This window comes from Carassius gibelio, chromosome B8, assembly GCF_023724105.1.
Source record: "Carassius gibelio isolate Cgi1373 ecotype wild population from Czech Republic chromosome B8, carGib1.2-hapl.c, whole genome shotgun sequence".
In the NCBI taxonomy this organism is placed as follows: domain Eukaryota; kingdom Metazoa; phylum Chordata; class Actinopteri; order Cypriniformes; family Cyprinidae; genus Carassius; species Carassius gibelio.
The window spans coordinates 7,347,660-7,363,853 of record NC_068403.1 but is presented as its reverse complement, the minus strand read 5'-3'; the positions used below and the strand labels follow the sequence as shown (position 1 = coordinate 7,363,853).

Below are 16,194 nucleotides of genomic sequence, written 5' to 3'. Positions count from 1 at the left end.
TATTAGATGTATTCTGATTCTCTTCATGTGGGGTGGGGGTTTCTGAAGAGTTTTTTGAAAAAAATGATGGCTGGGCTCAGGGTAAAAGGCATGGGTTAATTCAATCATACACAGCCACGAGAGTGCATCATTAGTCATATAATACCCACTTCTGTGCGCTGAGATAGATGAAAACAGACTCTGGTGGATGGGTTAGCTAGATCAATGCATATGTAAACAGACAAGTATTCGGCCACAAACTAGGTTGAAAAAGTATGTTGGTTGATTCCTCCGGTTGGGTTTGGCTCTGGCTTTGTAGGTTCCTTTTGATTGTCAGATGGAGAAGATGTCAATAGGTTTGGGTGAAAAAACTTCAATTTCACATTTATCTCAAAGCTTTCTTCTAGCTTTGATGCAAAATGCATCACCATATTGTATTTTCCTTTCACGAGTATTGTCTTGGCTATGAAATTGCACTTTGCACTATTAAATTTCAAACTTCTTCCCACCTGGGATTGTAGAAATCTCTATAACATATTTGATTAAAGACAAAGTGAGTAATTTCTGCAGTACTGCACTGCAAAAATGATTTACTTTTTTAGTCTTTTGTCTTGTTTTGCAATTTAATAATTAAATGAAGATACACTTGTTTGACAAGCAAAATGACACAAGATATTATGTTTCATTTTCTGAAAAAAGTTTAAGTTACAAGCAAACAATCTGCCGGTGGGATTAGAAAAATAGGAGTACCTAGTTTATTTTCATTTCCCCGCATTGGCAACTTTTTATTTTGTTCCTTATTTTGTGGTTCAACTCACTTAATTTTGTTACTTTTTTCCAGAAAGCATGATGTTTTAATGTCTTACATCATTTTGCTTCTCAAGTATTTGATTCAAGAATGTTGAGGTATTTGTATTGAAAAATTAAAAAATACCATGAAAGAAAAAAAAATGTTTAGTGTAGCATCAATGAACAGAAAGTTATCAAATTATTGCAATTATGTTCAGTGCAACCTTTTAATGTACATTAGGCTCATTACAGATTGCGGGTTGATGCACTTCACCTTGCAGTAATTTCAATATACAGTTAGTCACAATGACTTTTGTTTTGGATGCTCAAACAGCAGAATGCACTTAAAGCTGCAGTTGGTAACTTTTGTAAATATATATTTTTTACATATTTGTTAAACCTGTCATTATGCCCTGACAGTAGAATATGAGACAAATAATCTGTTAAAAAATCAAGCTCCTCTGGCTCCTCCCAGTGGTCCTATTGCCATTTGCAGAAACTCCATCGCTCCCGGTAAAAAATAACCAATCAGAGCTGCGGTCCGTAACTTTGTTTGTGTTCAAAATGTAGAAAAATGTATATAATAAGCGAGTACACCATGAATCCATTTTCCAAATCCTTTTTTTGGCTTGTCCTGAATCACTAGGGTACACCTATAATAAGTGTTTATATTCGGACTATTTTAGATTGCTTCTGGGGTACCGCGGCGGAGTAACCCAGTACCTTTGTGATTCTTCATAGACATAAACAGAGAGAAGTAGTTCCGGCTACGATGTTCTTCCGCAAGACGCAAGCAGTTCTGTTTATTAACCGCTAGAGCGTCAAAAGTTCCCTACCGCAGCTTTAAACATAAACGCTGTAAGCAACTTGCAATTTTATTTTCTAATCACGGATGACAATAGAGAGCTCAACGTTCTGTAAAGTCACTGGCACAGGAGAAAGAATTATAAACTTTAGTTTTAAGAGTAATTGGGTGTCATCAATATTTTTTAAACTGCTGTTTCTGTACATCTGTTTTTATGTTTCAAAGATGAATTGGGTTTTGATACTTGACTGATCACGAGTTCCACTAACAAAGACTGAAAGACCTCAGGGGCTTTGGAGACCATGCCATCTGAATTTCTTCACTGCCAATAACCCACAGTATTTCTTCTTTCGCTCTTACTCGGTGTGTTTAATAATATATCTTCGCATATGTTTTAGCAGTGAGGAAGCAAGCCTGAGTTTGCGCCCCTGGCCCATTCGCTAATGTAACCTTAGCAGAAGAATAACTCAGGCCAAGGACTCATCTTTGATGGTCAGCGTTGATGGTGTTCGGGTTTTTAGAAGCAAACTCAAGGAGCTCCTGTGGGACTACTGTAAGAGCAGCTCTGCTAGACGCAAGCATTTATAATATATTCTCCTCACTGCTTCTAACTGTACTGACGTATCGCCAGCATTATCTTCACCTAAAACTAGGGCAAGTATTACATCACATGAAAGCAACTGCAGACAAAAGCAAAAATTGCAGATCACACATGTGCCCACGCAACGCAGTGTGGTGGAAATCATGGTCAAATACACCAATGATGTCTAAATGGAAGTGAAGACATAAATAGTCGGCTTCTGAAATTTGTCTATGAAACGTTACACAATATTTTACGAAAGATTTTAGAAAAGATTTTAAAAAGATTTTAGAGTTTAAGGGCTTCAGCAAACCCCTAACGTTAAGTATTAAACTTGTATATAACTGTACAGTATAAAAAAATCTGTAAAATTTAAAGTCAAATATGGCAGCTGTTAAATTTACTGTTGAAATAAAAAAAAAATCACAATGTATAATGTTAATATACTAACTTACTGACATGCTAAAGGTATAACATTGTTTTATAATAAATTGACAAACACAAAAAATGCAAATAAAGAAAGTAGAGAAAGAAATCCATGTGTAAAATTTGCCACATGTAGATTTTCCACAAACTAAAGTAAATACTTACATGTATGTGTGTGTGTGTGTGTATATATATATATATATATATATATATATATATATATATATATATATATATATATATATATGCTATTGCTACAGTGTACATTTTTACACTCTTACAGCGGACTCCACACAGCTTGAGGAGTGCTGTATACATTTCCTTTTTTTTTTTGCCTGGCAGATGATAAAATAAGCTGAAAAACACCCTAGCATTCACCCTGGTAACCTCCTAGCTACATATCAGAACATATTAGTAACTGCATACCAATATTCTAGCAATCCACCCAAAACACTCTAGCTGTAAAAAAAAATATATATATATATTCAAATTCATTACATGTAATTGTAGAGAAGGAACCCACAGACTGCATTTTAAAATATATTAATACCCTCTATGCCTCAAAACTTACAGAAAACTTGAAAAACTTTTTTTTCAGCTGTGGGGCGGACTGGCTCAGTATGGCAAGAGATGCACACTAAACAAGATGAAAAAAGAGAATGTGAGATTAAACCACTAAAATCCCGCACTACAGGTTGAGTTGAAACGCAGCACACGCTGAAGTATAGAGCTCGCTCAAGGCCCTGTCCAAAGGAAACTCAGTGCTTAACTCTTCAGATGCGTCCGAGCGGCTTTGAAAGAGCCTTCATTGATCTGTTGACACGGATCTGTTCCCCCCAAACCTACTTACATGACTGCCCTCAGAGACCCTCAAGCAGTGTTCATTTTTACAGCTTGTTTTATTGTTGTTTCAGTCATAGTTTTTGTCTTTTTGGCATAATTAAGTTCATATTTTGTAATGTCACATTCATTCTGTTTAGTCCAGTTTACTCAGAATGAAATGGCATATGATTTTAGTCAACGTGAATGTAACGCAAAAACGTTCATTTTACATATTAAAACTGAAGTAATACTTTTATTCAAGGATGCACTAAATTAAGACACTTAAAACATTAAATTTAAATATATGCTGTTCTTTGAACTTTCTATTTATCAAAGAGCGCTGGGGGGAAAGTATTATAGTTTCCACAAATAAAATAAAATTAATAAACAACAAGAAGAATGAAAAGATAAGAAATAGTTTTTTCCCCTCAAGTCAACATATTAGAATGATTTTTCAAGGTTCATGACTCTGAAAACTGATGTAATGGCTGCTGAAAATTCAGCGTTGCCATCGAAGGAATACATAGATTTTTTTTAAATGCATTCAAATAGAACACAAATATTTTATATTTGTCACATTTTACAGTAGTTTTGATCAAATAAATGTAGCCTTCTGAGCACATAAGAGATAACTGTGACATGTTATTAATCTCATAATATATATATTTTACAGGCTGTTCTGAATATTACATTGTGTGACAAAAAAAAGGAAAAGAAAAGAACAATAAACTTTTATCAAAATGTAATAAGAATGACATTTGAAGTTGATATTAAGCAGCTAGATGGGAATAAATATCAGCATCCAAAACACGTGCTGTTGTTTTCGGCAGGGATGGCAGCATACAATGGCCTGTCAGGTCATTCACTGCACAGAGCACTGTATGTGGACACTAAGCAACTGTCAGCACTTCTAAATATCGACAGATCCCAGCTGAACAAAGTAATGTATCAAATAAAGCTATGCCGATAACATGGACATGCTGCTCTCTGTGATTTATGGGTTCTGACCACCATGAAGGGGTGTAGGGATGTTTCCAAACATTCAGATTGTGACCATGCAAATTGCTCAGCTAATTCACTTCTGCTAGTGTTGTGAGCCTTGCATCAACTGTTGGGTTTTTCAAAGCTGTTTGTTTTTCCAAAGCGACCACACTGCATTTGAGCCTCGGTTAGAGCAGCCTGCAGAGAATCATTCATAGAATCACATCACGTAATGTGTTCAGAGATATTCCTAAATTCTTACATAATGGGATTGCTTTGTATGAAGGAGCAGAGGGAAATTCCTCCACAGGTTATTATCTAAGGGTTTATGATGAAAAAGTATCCTAAAACAAATATTAAAATCAGAAAAAAATAAAAACAAAGCAAATTTCCCTGCAGAAAATACCGACATAGCTGGACGTCAGCATATGTTGTTTTGAAATCTATTTTCCAGCATTGGATGTTGGTCTGATTTAATAAAACATTTTTTTTCTCTCAGTAACTGTAACTGACTACATTAACATTTATTTTATAATTAAATTGTGTCACTCTGTTATATGTATCCATACATAATTTCAAATATACTATAGTGGTTATTAAAATATAAAGGACCATGGTATTGTCACTTGATGACATTACTGTACCATACTAACAACACAGTAACATTTTGTAAGTGACACTTACAAAAAGGTACCAAGATACTATGTTTTTGGACATGCATCCTGGATTTAATAGCTTTGTTTGAACATTTACCATAAGAGTTCCATGGTATTCGTGGAAACACCTTACAAATACCATGGTACATGAATTTCACTAACATACATATTACCACCCAATTACATTACTGTACCAAACTACCAGCACATTAACATTTTCGAAGTAGTAATACCGTAGTAATACCATGGCATTTTTGTAGTGACATACATTTCAATATCATAGTATATTTCTATACCATAGTAATTACTGTACATCATACAAAAATCATACCGTACAAGTATCAATTCCAAACCAGCTCTAACTAGCTGGACAGGAATAGTATGGCAATCCACTTTTGGTCATGTTTTTTTTATTTTACTGTATTTCACAGCACATTTTGACCTCCGAACCTCAATGAAACCAATGTTTCAGTGAAAAAACAGATGAGTCTGACAGCACCTGACTGGTGTTGTCTGATTTGTCCCAAACTGTCCTGTTCCAAATTGCCGAAGTTCACTTTTGACAATCCTGACAATGTCTGTCACACCCTCTCTGCCAGTCTTACGCCTTAGATTCAGGGCCAGATTCAGGTGCCTCTCAGAGAGCACAGAAATTGCATAGAGAATCAAGAGACGAGATCTGATGTCCAGAGATTTCCCCTTCCTCTGGAGGACACCTTTCTGACAGACTGACATTTTCCTAATGGGACCGATGAAGGAGGTCAATGAGGGTCAGGCTGAATAAATGGCCCTGCACAGATCTCAGACACATCTAGCGAATCTTGTCTGTCCATGATCATGAGGCCAAAGCTGACTGCTGCTTTACTTTACTCACCAGACCCCTGCCACAGGACCCTGACTACTAAATATCAACACCGATGAGCACTAAAGTGTCAGTGCAAGTTGCCACTTGTATGACTGTGTTTGGATTAGCATACTAAATACTAGTATGCAAATTTGTGTACAGTTTCATATACTATTCATATACTGTTTTTTAGTGATATACACTACCATTTAAAATTATTTTTAATGTCTCTTATCTCACCAAAGCAGCATTTATTTGATTAAAAGTACAGCAAAACAGTAGTGGAGTATTGCAATTTACATTTGCAAACATAAATTTTGCCATTGATTGTAATAATCATCAAGCAGTCTGTTTGCAATGACATGAAGAAACAGAACAAACTGAGACAGACTCAATCCAGAAGAACTGTGGCAACGTCTCCAAGATGCTTCAAGAGACATACCTACAAAGCAGTCTGTTAAAGGGGGGGTGAAATGCTCGTTTTCACTCAATATCATGTTAATCTTGAGTACCTATAGAGTAGTACTGCATCCTTCATATCTCCAAAAAGTATTTAGTTTTATTATACTCATAAGAGAAAGATAGTCTGTACCGATTTTTCCCGGAAAAACACGAGCGCCTGGAGGCGTGACGTGTGGGCGGAGCTAAAGAATCATGAGCACCAGTAGGCTTTTGCATTGAGAGCGTTTGGAAGCTGTGACAGCTGTGAAGGCTGAAACTGAACGAGAGCAGCAGCAGCAACGACTCACTCCGAGCGGGGCTCGAACCCGGGTCTCCGATGGGAGGCGGACGCACTAACAAGGAGGCAGAGATATTTGAAGCAGTTTTACTCACCGCATGCGGTTCCAACACACAATCGTGACCCTTTTTCGTTGGGATTGCATCATCCTTAAGAAATAAACGATACGCAAATCCATCGTCAAACTGGGCTTTGTTTGTAAAACAAGCATTTTAGAAATGCAGGGAACAAACACAAACACTTGCACAACTCCTTTGATGCTCTGTAAAAATAAACTCCATCCACTGGTCCCTTAATGCTGTTTTTTCTTTGGTAATCTGTGCAGGGTTGTCTTGCCCTGGCAACCAAAAACACACTCCTTTTGTGACATTTCGCGACGCTCTCGCTCTGATCAGTGAAGTCTGTTGTGCTCTCAGTGCTCTGCTATACGGGAGCGCACACTCTTCCAGGAAAACGTGCCCTCAGGACCCATATAAGGAAATTCCGCTCCATCTAACGTCACACAGAGCCATACTCGAAAAAAACTTTCCGAAACTTGTGACAAACCGGAAGGAGTATTTTTGGAACTTTGTCCTTGTTTAGCATGGGAATCCAACTCTTTAACTGTGTAAAAAACTCAATATGCATGAAATAGCATTTCACCCCCCCTTTAAATGTTTTAGGGACTTGTGTAAAAATACTGTAAAATGAGGATGCTGTCAAAAATAATGTCATGCACAGATGTTCTTCATCAATTAACTCCTATTGGTGTGACTATCATTTGCTTTTGTCCTAGGTGCTCTTGTGTATAGTTTTTCAGGTATCTTCGCAGATAGATCTTTTGAAGCATCTTGGAGATGTTGCCACAGTTCCTCTGGATTGAGTCTGTCTCAGTTTGCTCTGTTTCTTCATGTCATTCCATATAGACTGATGATGATCAGATCAGGTATCTGTTGTCAGAGTCCTTATGCAAACAAAAATCTCACTAGATTATTACAATTGAAGGAGCAATTAATGTTTGGAATTGTAAACTGATATTTCCTACTGACACACTACAGCAAAAGATAGAGATAACAGACTCACTGCTTTTGAGTCACTGCTTGCTGTATACATCATGGACAATACAATGTGCATTAGTTTATATTTGCCATATATGTATATGTGTGCATATTGTGTATGTATTGCTACCATAAATGCTGTTTTTTGTTAGTAGGTTGGAAAGCTTAAGGTTTTTAAAGTAGCTTTCCCGGCACTGGTAATAATAACAGAACGAATGATTAGGTGTCTTCAAACTTTTGACTGATATGTACTTTTCAACTATTTTCTATACATATATAATACTATGTCTTGGTGTTTTCAGGCCTCTTGATTACATGATTGAAATCACAAGCGGTTACATTTAATACAAGAGCACAACGGCACAATCCAAGTGTAGGTGGGAATCAATCTCTGAGTGATTCTTGATTCTCTATAAAACACCTCTTCACGGTGGTCCTTTCATGATAGACTTTCTGCCCACACACGAGTGATAAAGACAGAATGATCCTGACGTTGTCCTCGTGGCACCTCTGGAGCTTCCTGCATCTCACCGTCCCTCCATAGCCTCTGTGTCTTTGCCAACACAGGCCCAAGGACATCTCTGAGATGTGAGTTCTGATTGGCTTACACCAACCCGTTTTATTTCCATTCGACCTTGATCTTTAGTAATGGCCTATCAGGTTCTGTGTATATTAATAAAACAGCGTTATTTCTCCAAAATACCTTTTGCTAAATTCAGCAGCCATCCCTGGCTTCTTTGATATGCAGTGTCTCAGTAAATTGGAAGGGTTTCATGTGAGGATTCAGTAGGAAAGGGAAGGGGGAACGGGAACAGGAGATGCATCCGATCAACTCAAGTCTTTGCATAAATTAACATGAACCCTGGGAATCGTCTTTATTTATTTATTTCCTCCCTTACCAGGTTTAATTAAGGTTCACGCAATGTCTTTGGGATATTTGTCTGATGGAACAAGAGCCCACCCTCCTGCTCTCCTACCGTTTCCAAATCCGGTCCATCTACTGGGACGCCTATTTGTGAACTCTTTCTACTGTCTTGCATCTCATGTCAGATTGCAGCGAACCGGAGCAGGGAGAAGAATCTGAGGATAAAACGCAAGCCTCATCTTTACTCATATTAGCATTGCACCAAAAAACCTGAATCTTTACAGGGAGGATGGCTGTGTCTCATTATGTTCACCAGCACGTGGCGTGCCGTACAGCACGATGCCTCCTAAACATTACTTTTTAGCAGCACAGTGGCTGATCGAGAAGATTTTTCACAAATGTCATCAAAGCAGCAGGAAAAAAACAACCGAGGAATATGTTTTCATTGTTCAGTCAGGCTATTTTTAGATGCGTTCTGCAGGAATATGAGTTAGTAGTATCGCTGGCGCTTCGAATGAAAAGGCAAACATCATTATCAGAGCGCACGTAACATCTCCTGGCAAACAAGCTACAAAATAAAGAGGTAAATAGGGAAATTAACAGTTTACTTTAATTGCTTTAAACAAGTAACACTTCATCTTCCTCAATTAAGGATTGTTGGCCCATCATATTATAGGCTATTAGCACTGAGTATTAGCGCATGCTTAATGATGGAGGAAATGGGCCGTGATGCAGGAAGCATCACCGGTCGTGGAGTCTGATCTGATTATCGTGCCCAACACCCACCAACCCCACAGACTCTATTTAAACGAGTATTCACAGGCCAGGCCATCAGGGAGGCCGTGCCATTTTTATTATTCAAATGCTGCTGAAACGCATCCCAATATTGTGGAATGAATAAAATATCCCAGGATGATTTTCCACTGGGTATTAGCTTAACATTTCCACTCCAGCGCTCCTCTCATTGTGAAACACTGGAACATCAGTCTGCGCTCTGATAGGCCGCTTTCTGCTTGTCCATTTGTCTACTTAACCCATCCCATTCTCTGTCGCCGTTAAAACAATTTCCTCTCTGACATACCAGAATAAGTATTGATTGAGGGTTTGCATTACCGGAGGTTTGGGCTGCGCATTGATCCCCCTTCACTGCTGGACATTTTTATCATAGCTGTGCGTGCCAACTGATCACTTTAACGTATAGAGCAACTAGTTTGAAAAATGCCAATATGCTTCTATATAGACATTTATGAAGAAGGATCAGCAGGACTCACTTTTTTACGCGGAACTTGGAAGTTTTCTGATATTCAAATATGCACTTGTGTAGATTTATACTGAAGGTGCACACATAAAACATTATATAGCCCTACCACTATTTGGGCAATAATTGTTATGTTTTAGAAAAAGAGTACTGCAGACACATAACTTGACAGAAGCATCTAGCATTCACTCTTAAACATAAAGGTGCTTAAAATGTTCTTCACAGCGATGCCACAGACAAACCATTTCTGGATGCACAAAGCACCATTCAGCCAAAGGTTCTTTAAAGAACCATCTCTTTCTTACCTTTTTCTAATCTGAAGAACCTTCTTTTGCCACAAAGAACCTTTTGTGAAACAGAAAGGTCCTTGAGATGTTAAAGGATCTTTATAGAACCGTTTAGACAAAAAATAATTATTCTATGGCATCATGAAGCACCTTTATTTTTGAGAGTGTTGGTGATCAACTGAACAAACATGCAAGTAATCTTAAATTTTGCGGCTACTTGTAGAACATTGTTACCTATTAACATACATGAGCCAAGGTGATTAAATGTATCCTCTATCTGGTATTAATTGCTGTAACTTTAACAGGTTAAACTTTTTTACATAGTTCTAATTCGTGCATTAGTTGACCTACAAATTCCAGGACCAGCAGGACTAAAATTGGCGAAAGTCAATGCCTTTTTGATGTGCATTAACATATGCAAGCATGCATGCAATATTTATCAGAACAGTTAAAAAATGATATCTGATGGAACCTAAAGCACTGCCAAGTCTCAGTGCCAAGTCAGCATGGAAGATCTTCAAGGCCTTACAACTCCAGAGTATCTTGATGAAATCCAAATTTATCAGTCCTACCAAGATGAAGGTTTGATGCATTCATATTTCATAAGGTTATGTGAAACGACCACCCTGGAAGGTTGGTCTCATTCTCAAGACTCTCTTTCAGTGATTTCGGTTTAGAAGAGCTGAATGCTTTAGGTCTGGTCTACAAGTTGGCACACATGCAAAGTGTCAGAAATAATAAAACTGATCAGCTTTGATCTATAATTAAACTAACTTGAACACCTAAAATATGATTTTCTCCTGTGTTCTGATACGTTTATCCATCTTTTCTCCCATATAGTTTTTCTGCATTTATCTCAAAATGACAGAAAAGCCTGAAAAATTAGTGATTAAACATGAAAAAGCTATCCATGAGTAACACAAACACAGTGTTGTGCATCCTTACCTTGCTGGTATTTCGATATTGGAGATGGCGTAAAAGTACTTCAACAGGTTGTCTCTTTGTACATATGTTCCTCCGAGTGCTGGTCTCAGCAGCCGAAGTCGCAGGTTTGTGAAGGTGAAGAAGTCTCGGAGACCTTTCATGCTTTCCATGCGTGTGTACAAGTTGTCCATGTTTTGTAATTTTGTCCCAGCAAATATGGCGAAACGTTCCCGGACCTCGAACCGTACATTCTTCTCATTCTTGGAACCGACCCAGCGAGAGTATTGCTCGGTACATATGACTCTAGTCACGTTCGTGGCTGACAGATCCTGCATTGTCTTTGGCAACAACCCAAAGGCGTCCATGCAGTCATCGGCATAGTACTGATAAGGCTGCCAGGTTCGTCCATAATTCAGGGACTTATCCAGCACCATTTTTGTGGGCCGCCCATACTCAAAGGTTATCTGGATGTCATCTGCTAACTCCAGGCTTTTGTTCCATGATAAAGATATGTTAGCCAGAAGAGGCTCAGGATAACGACCCCATGTTACAGTCTGCCAGTACGTGATGAGTCCGGTTCGCTCTTGATCTTGCATCAGCTTTGGAGGATGGGCGAGTTCTTTGGTGGAGGCATCGCATTCGTCACTACACAGGTATGGGTTTTCCTACAGACAAAAGAAAGAAAGATAACAGATCAATTAAAGAGTTGTACAAAAATTAAGGAAGGATAATAAAATAATAGAAAAAAAGAAACATACAGTGGCATGGGAAACTTTGGGAACCCCATTCAGAATCTCTGAAAATGTGAATCATTTTAACAAAATAAGAGATCATACAAAAGGCATGCTATTTTTTATATAATATTATCCTGAGTAAGATATTTTAAATAAAAGATGTTTACATACAGTCCCCAAGACAAAAAATAGCTGAAATTATTAAAATAACCCCCTTCAAAAGTTTGGGAACCCTTGGTTCTGCTGGAAAACTGAAGAATCTTCAGGACCTGGAGGATTTTTCTGAAGGACTGTGTTAAACTGGGCACTGTTCCTCAGAAAAATTCTCCAGGTCCTGCAGATTCAGAACAAACAAGGGACTCATGAACAACCATCACTAACACACCCCCCCCCCCCCCAAAAAAAAAAACCCCCCACAAACACAGGTATTAATCCAGGTAACCACACACAGTATTAAAGGTACAATTTGTAAGATATTTGCAGTAAAATATCCAAAAAACAACAGGCTAATGTTATATATTTTGTCCAACTGATTACTAACAATATCTCTAATGTTTTCAACTACTTGTAAATCATGAGAAAATTCCCGTTCTAAACCGTGACACGGGGCAGTGCAGTCGCCTGTCAATGATGTTAGTTACCCTTTGTTACCGCCTTTACTAACGTAGAAACCACATGACAACAGTGTCGTGGAAAAAAGCGGAAGTAGCTTCGCGACAAACTTCAACTAGAAAGAGATGCTTGTGATCTTGCTTGTGTTTTACTCGACAGGTGAGTTGTTTTGATTCGTATCTTTACAGAAAACATATGCTATTATAACAATCAACAAGATTAGTATTATGGGGGATACACGCCAAACACGGGGCATCGCGTCTCTAGACCCACGCGAGGACACGTCTGATGCATAGTCTGGTCGCGTCTTTGCATTGACTTTGTATGTAATCTACACATGCAAATCGTTGAACTCGCGTTAAATCCATGATTTATCTTTCCATCTGATTGATGGCATTCAGAGGTTGGGTAGAAGACAACAAATCCCATCATTTCACACTCCTTCTTAGCGTCCTCAAACTACACAATTGTTATTGTTTTGGTAGTGCGCCCTCTAGTGTCAGGTCCTGCAACCTGTACCTTTAAGCTGCTATTAAGTCAAATTTTTTGAAGGGGGTTATTTTAATTATTTCAAGAATTTCTCTCTTATTTTGTTAAAATGATTCAGATTTTCACAGATTCTGCAAGGTGTTCAAAAAATTTCACATGACACTGTTTATGTAATATTAAACCATATAGGGTTTTTTGTATGATTTTATACCAAAACTTATATATATATATATATATATTTTTTTTTTAAATATATATATATATATATTGAGCAGCAAATCAGTATATTATAATGATTCATAAAGGATATTGTGACATCAGCTTTGCCTGCATTTTATTTTAAAAGATAACTGAAAATAGTTATTTTAAGTTGTCATAATATTTTTATAAAAATAAATGCAGCCTTTGTGAGCATAACAGACCTATTTCAAAAACATAATAAAAATCTTATTGACTAAACAGCAGCATATTTTAATTATAGAAAATATACACAAAAAAAGAAACATTTTAAAGTTCTTTTTTAATGCTATATATATATATATATATATATATATATATATATATATATATATATATATATATATATATATATATATATATATATATATATTAAAGTGTTTATCTCATCAATATTTAAAAATAGGTTTTTATAGCTATTCATACTAAATTGTTTGATCAAATAAATAAGTCTGGGTGAGCATAAGAGACAAAAATATTTTATTGACGGAATAGTAGCGTATAAAAATTTTGAAAAAAAATACAGTATATATATAATACATAATATAATATATATATATATATTTAATATATAAATTAAACATTTCAAAAATGTATTTCTCATTTATTTTGAAAAATATATATTTTTAATGTTTTATATCTATCCGTCTAGTGTCTAGATAGATGAACCTTGTCCAAAGTTCCTGCCGCTACTGTAATTTCAGGGTTTGAGCCTTTGCAAAACATTTGAGGAGTTAAAAGTCTCAGCACACACTGCAGCCTCTAAAATTGACAGATCAATGTCCAGGGATAGTTATTGTGTTATAACCAGCACACTTGAACGTTTCCCAGGTCAAGTGTCTTCATGAGCCATTAGCTTCCATTAAGAAATAATTTGAGCTACCTGTCCCAACCATCTGGAGTACCTTAGCACTTTGATCCTTAACCAGGGAGCACCTTAGCCTAACTCAGCCCTCTGACTAAATCCTGCCGTCTTTTTCCGTTTCTTACAAATCCAGTGTAACTGCTGCGGCAGGTGGTTCTTAGGCTACACCTCAGCTACCCTCGCAGGAATGGCGTCACGTCTAAAGAACAGTGCGGCTCTAAGAGAAACGATCGCCCACTGCTTAGCAGCAGGAACCAGTGTCAGTAAACAGACAATACAATGCTTTGGCCTCCTCCGGTAGACATGTGTGGTCGTTTTGGCTAATGCCGCTGGAGAATTCACAGCTTGAGACGATGACTAATCATTGCTGTGATCAAATCAGAACAATTACACCATTTATTAAGAAAAAGAACACATTGTGAATAAATATGAATGGATTTAGAGGACAAGAATACCCCTGGATACAAGGGTTTACAAAAGTTAAAAAGAAGTTAATGCAGATTAAGTAACTTTTGTGGGCTGATTCAATGTATGCTCAGTTCACGAATAATAACCCATTTATATTTTTGTTTGTATTTTTATTCATAAATATATCAAAATTGTTTGCTATGACCTATTTCAACATTCAACATTACATATTCAGTTAGATAATATTTATTTATTTGAATAATATTTAATAAAATAATTTGATATCAATTATACTGATATCAAAGTGTTTGATATATATTAGATATATTTATTATAAATATGTTATAAAATAATAATATATAATCCATTTATTATAAATATTCAATTTAAATATTTAAATAACTTTTGATTTCAAAGCTGTTTGTGGTATCCAAATTACTTTTGATTAAAAATATTTTTCGTAAACATCCATGTAAATGGATTTCTATGAAATTTACTCATATTTTATTATTGTTTATTCAATTACATAATATTTATTTAACTTCTGATATTAGTGGTGTTGGTGATGACTGAATTAATTTTGACATTAAAATACATTCTATATTATACATATAATGCATTGTATTCTATTTGTTTTCTTTTTATTTATTATACAATTAACAAAAGCAAAAAAGACCTCTAACACTAGCTTGCTGTATTTTCTTTTTCTATTCTATCTGTTTTCTTTCTTTTTATTTATTATATTATTTAAAAGCCCTTGCTATGTGTTCTGCGTTAAGCTAACTGAGACTTGTTAAAGCACTTGTGTATCATTGCTCTTCTGTTGATTTTGATTGCTTCTATTGTCCTCATTTGTAAGTAGCTTTTAATAAAAGTGTCTGCTAAAAGACAAAATTTAAATGTAAAATACTATTAATATATTACTAAATCGATTGCTATAAACTTTAATAACATTGTAAATAACAGTGTTAATAATAAGGACAGGCAACGGTTGCATTTACACTTAGCATTAACGTGATCACCGTGATCTGATCAAGCAGATCGGATTATCAGTCAATCAGAACACAGTGCGTTTACACTTGACAACATCAACTGACTTTTCTAAGTGGAAAACCGATCGGATCTGTCTTTCCCATGCAATATTTAAATAAGTCTGCAGAAAATGGCCCGGTGCAAAGTCATCATGAAGTGGTGGGTTTTCTTTAGAAAAGCATTTTCCTTTGCGGGACATTTTACAAATCAAAGATAAGTGTAGGAGTCTCATTAGTGCTCCACACGGGTGTTCTCCGTCTTTCTTTCTGACAGTTCGCGAATGCAGACACGATGGCTGAATTGCATTTACATTACACTGAGATCCAATCACAATGCATCCTCGACTACCTCTGGACCAAGACACGCTGATCGGATAACATTCCGATCAGAAGCAAGTTTACATTTGTCTTTTCAATGTGTTTGTGGGCAACATCTGGATACAGGTTGCATGTTAATGCCAAGTGTAAACGCAGCCCATGAAGCACAAGAACCAGCATCCTGGAACCGCAGTGAAGTTTTTTCAGGACGCTGTGATTCATGTGTCACTACTAGGATCTTTCCCAGTGGATAATCTGACGTCACTGACCCCTGTAGGAACTACAGCAAACTATTTAGAGTAGCCTGACTGCTGCTAATGCAATATGCTACAACTGTCATAGAATCTGACAACATTAGCCTTTGACTTCCACTGAGTGTGACCTTCGTCATTAGCATCACTCACCTTTCAATGGGAATTCCTGCCCTGTCTGTATATACTTTAAGTCTGTTTGTATTGCATGTTTAATATTTGGTTCAACCTTGCCTAGGAGAATCCACATTGCACTG

General features: G+C 36.7%; 1 protein-coding gene across 2 annotated transcripts in view; it reads right to left on the bottom strand.

The window, feature by feature from the left end:
- The window catches only part of ntng2a (netrin g2a), a 65,710-nt gene that overhangs the window by 35,502 nt on the left and 14,014 nt on the right, over nt 1–16,194 (bottom strand). For both annotated transcript variants that reach the window (XM_052564255.1, XM_052564254.1), the window contains exon 3: nt 11,014–11,657. In XM_052564255.1, the coding sequence (XP_052420215.1) occupies nt 11,014–11,657 (644 nt within the window). The remainder of the gene's footprint in view (nt 1–11,013; nt 11,658–16,194) is intronic.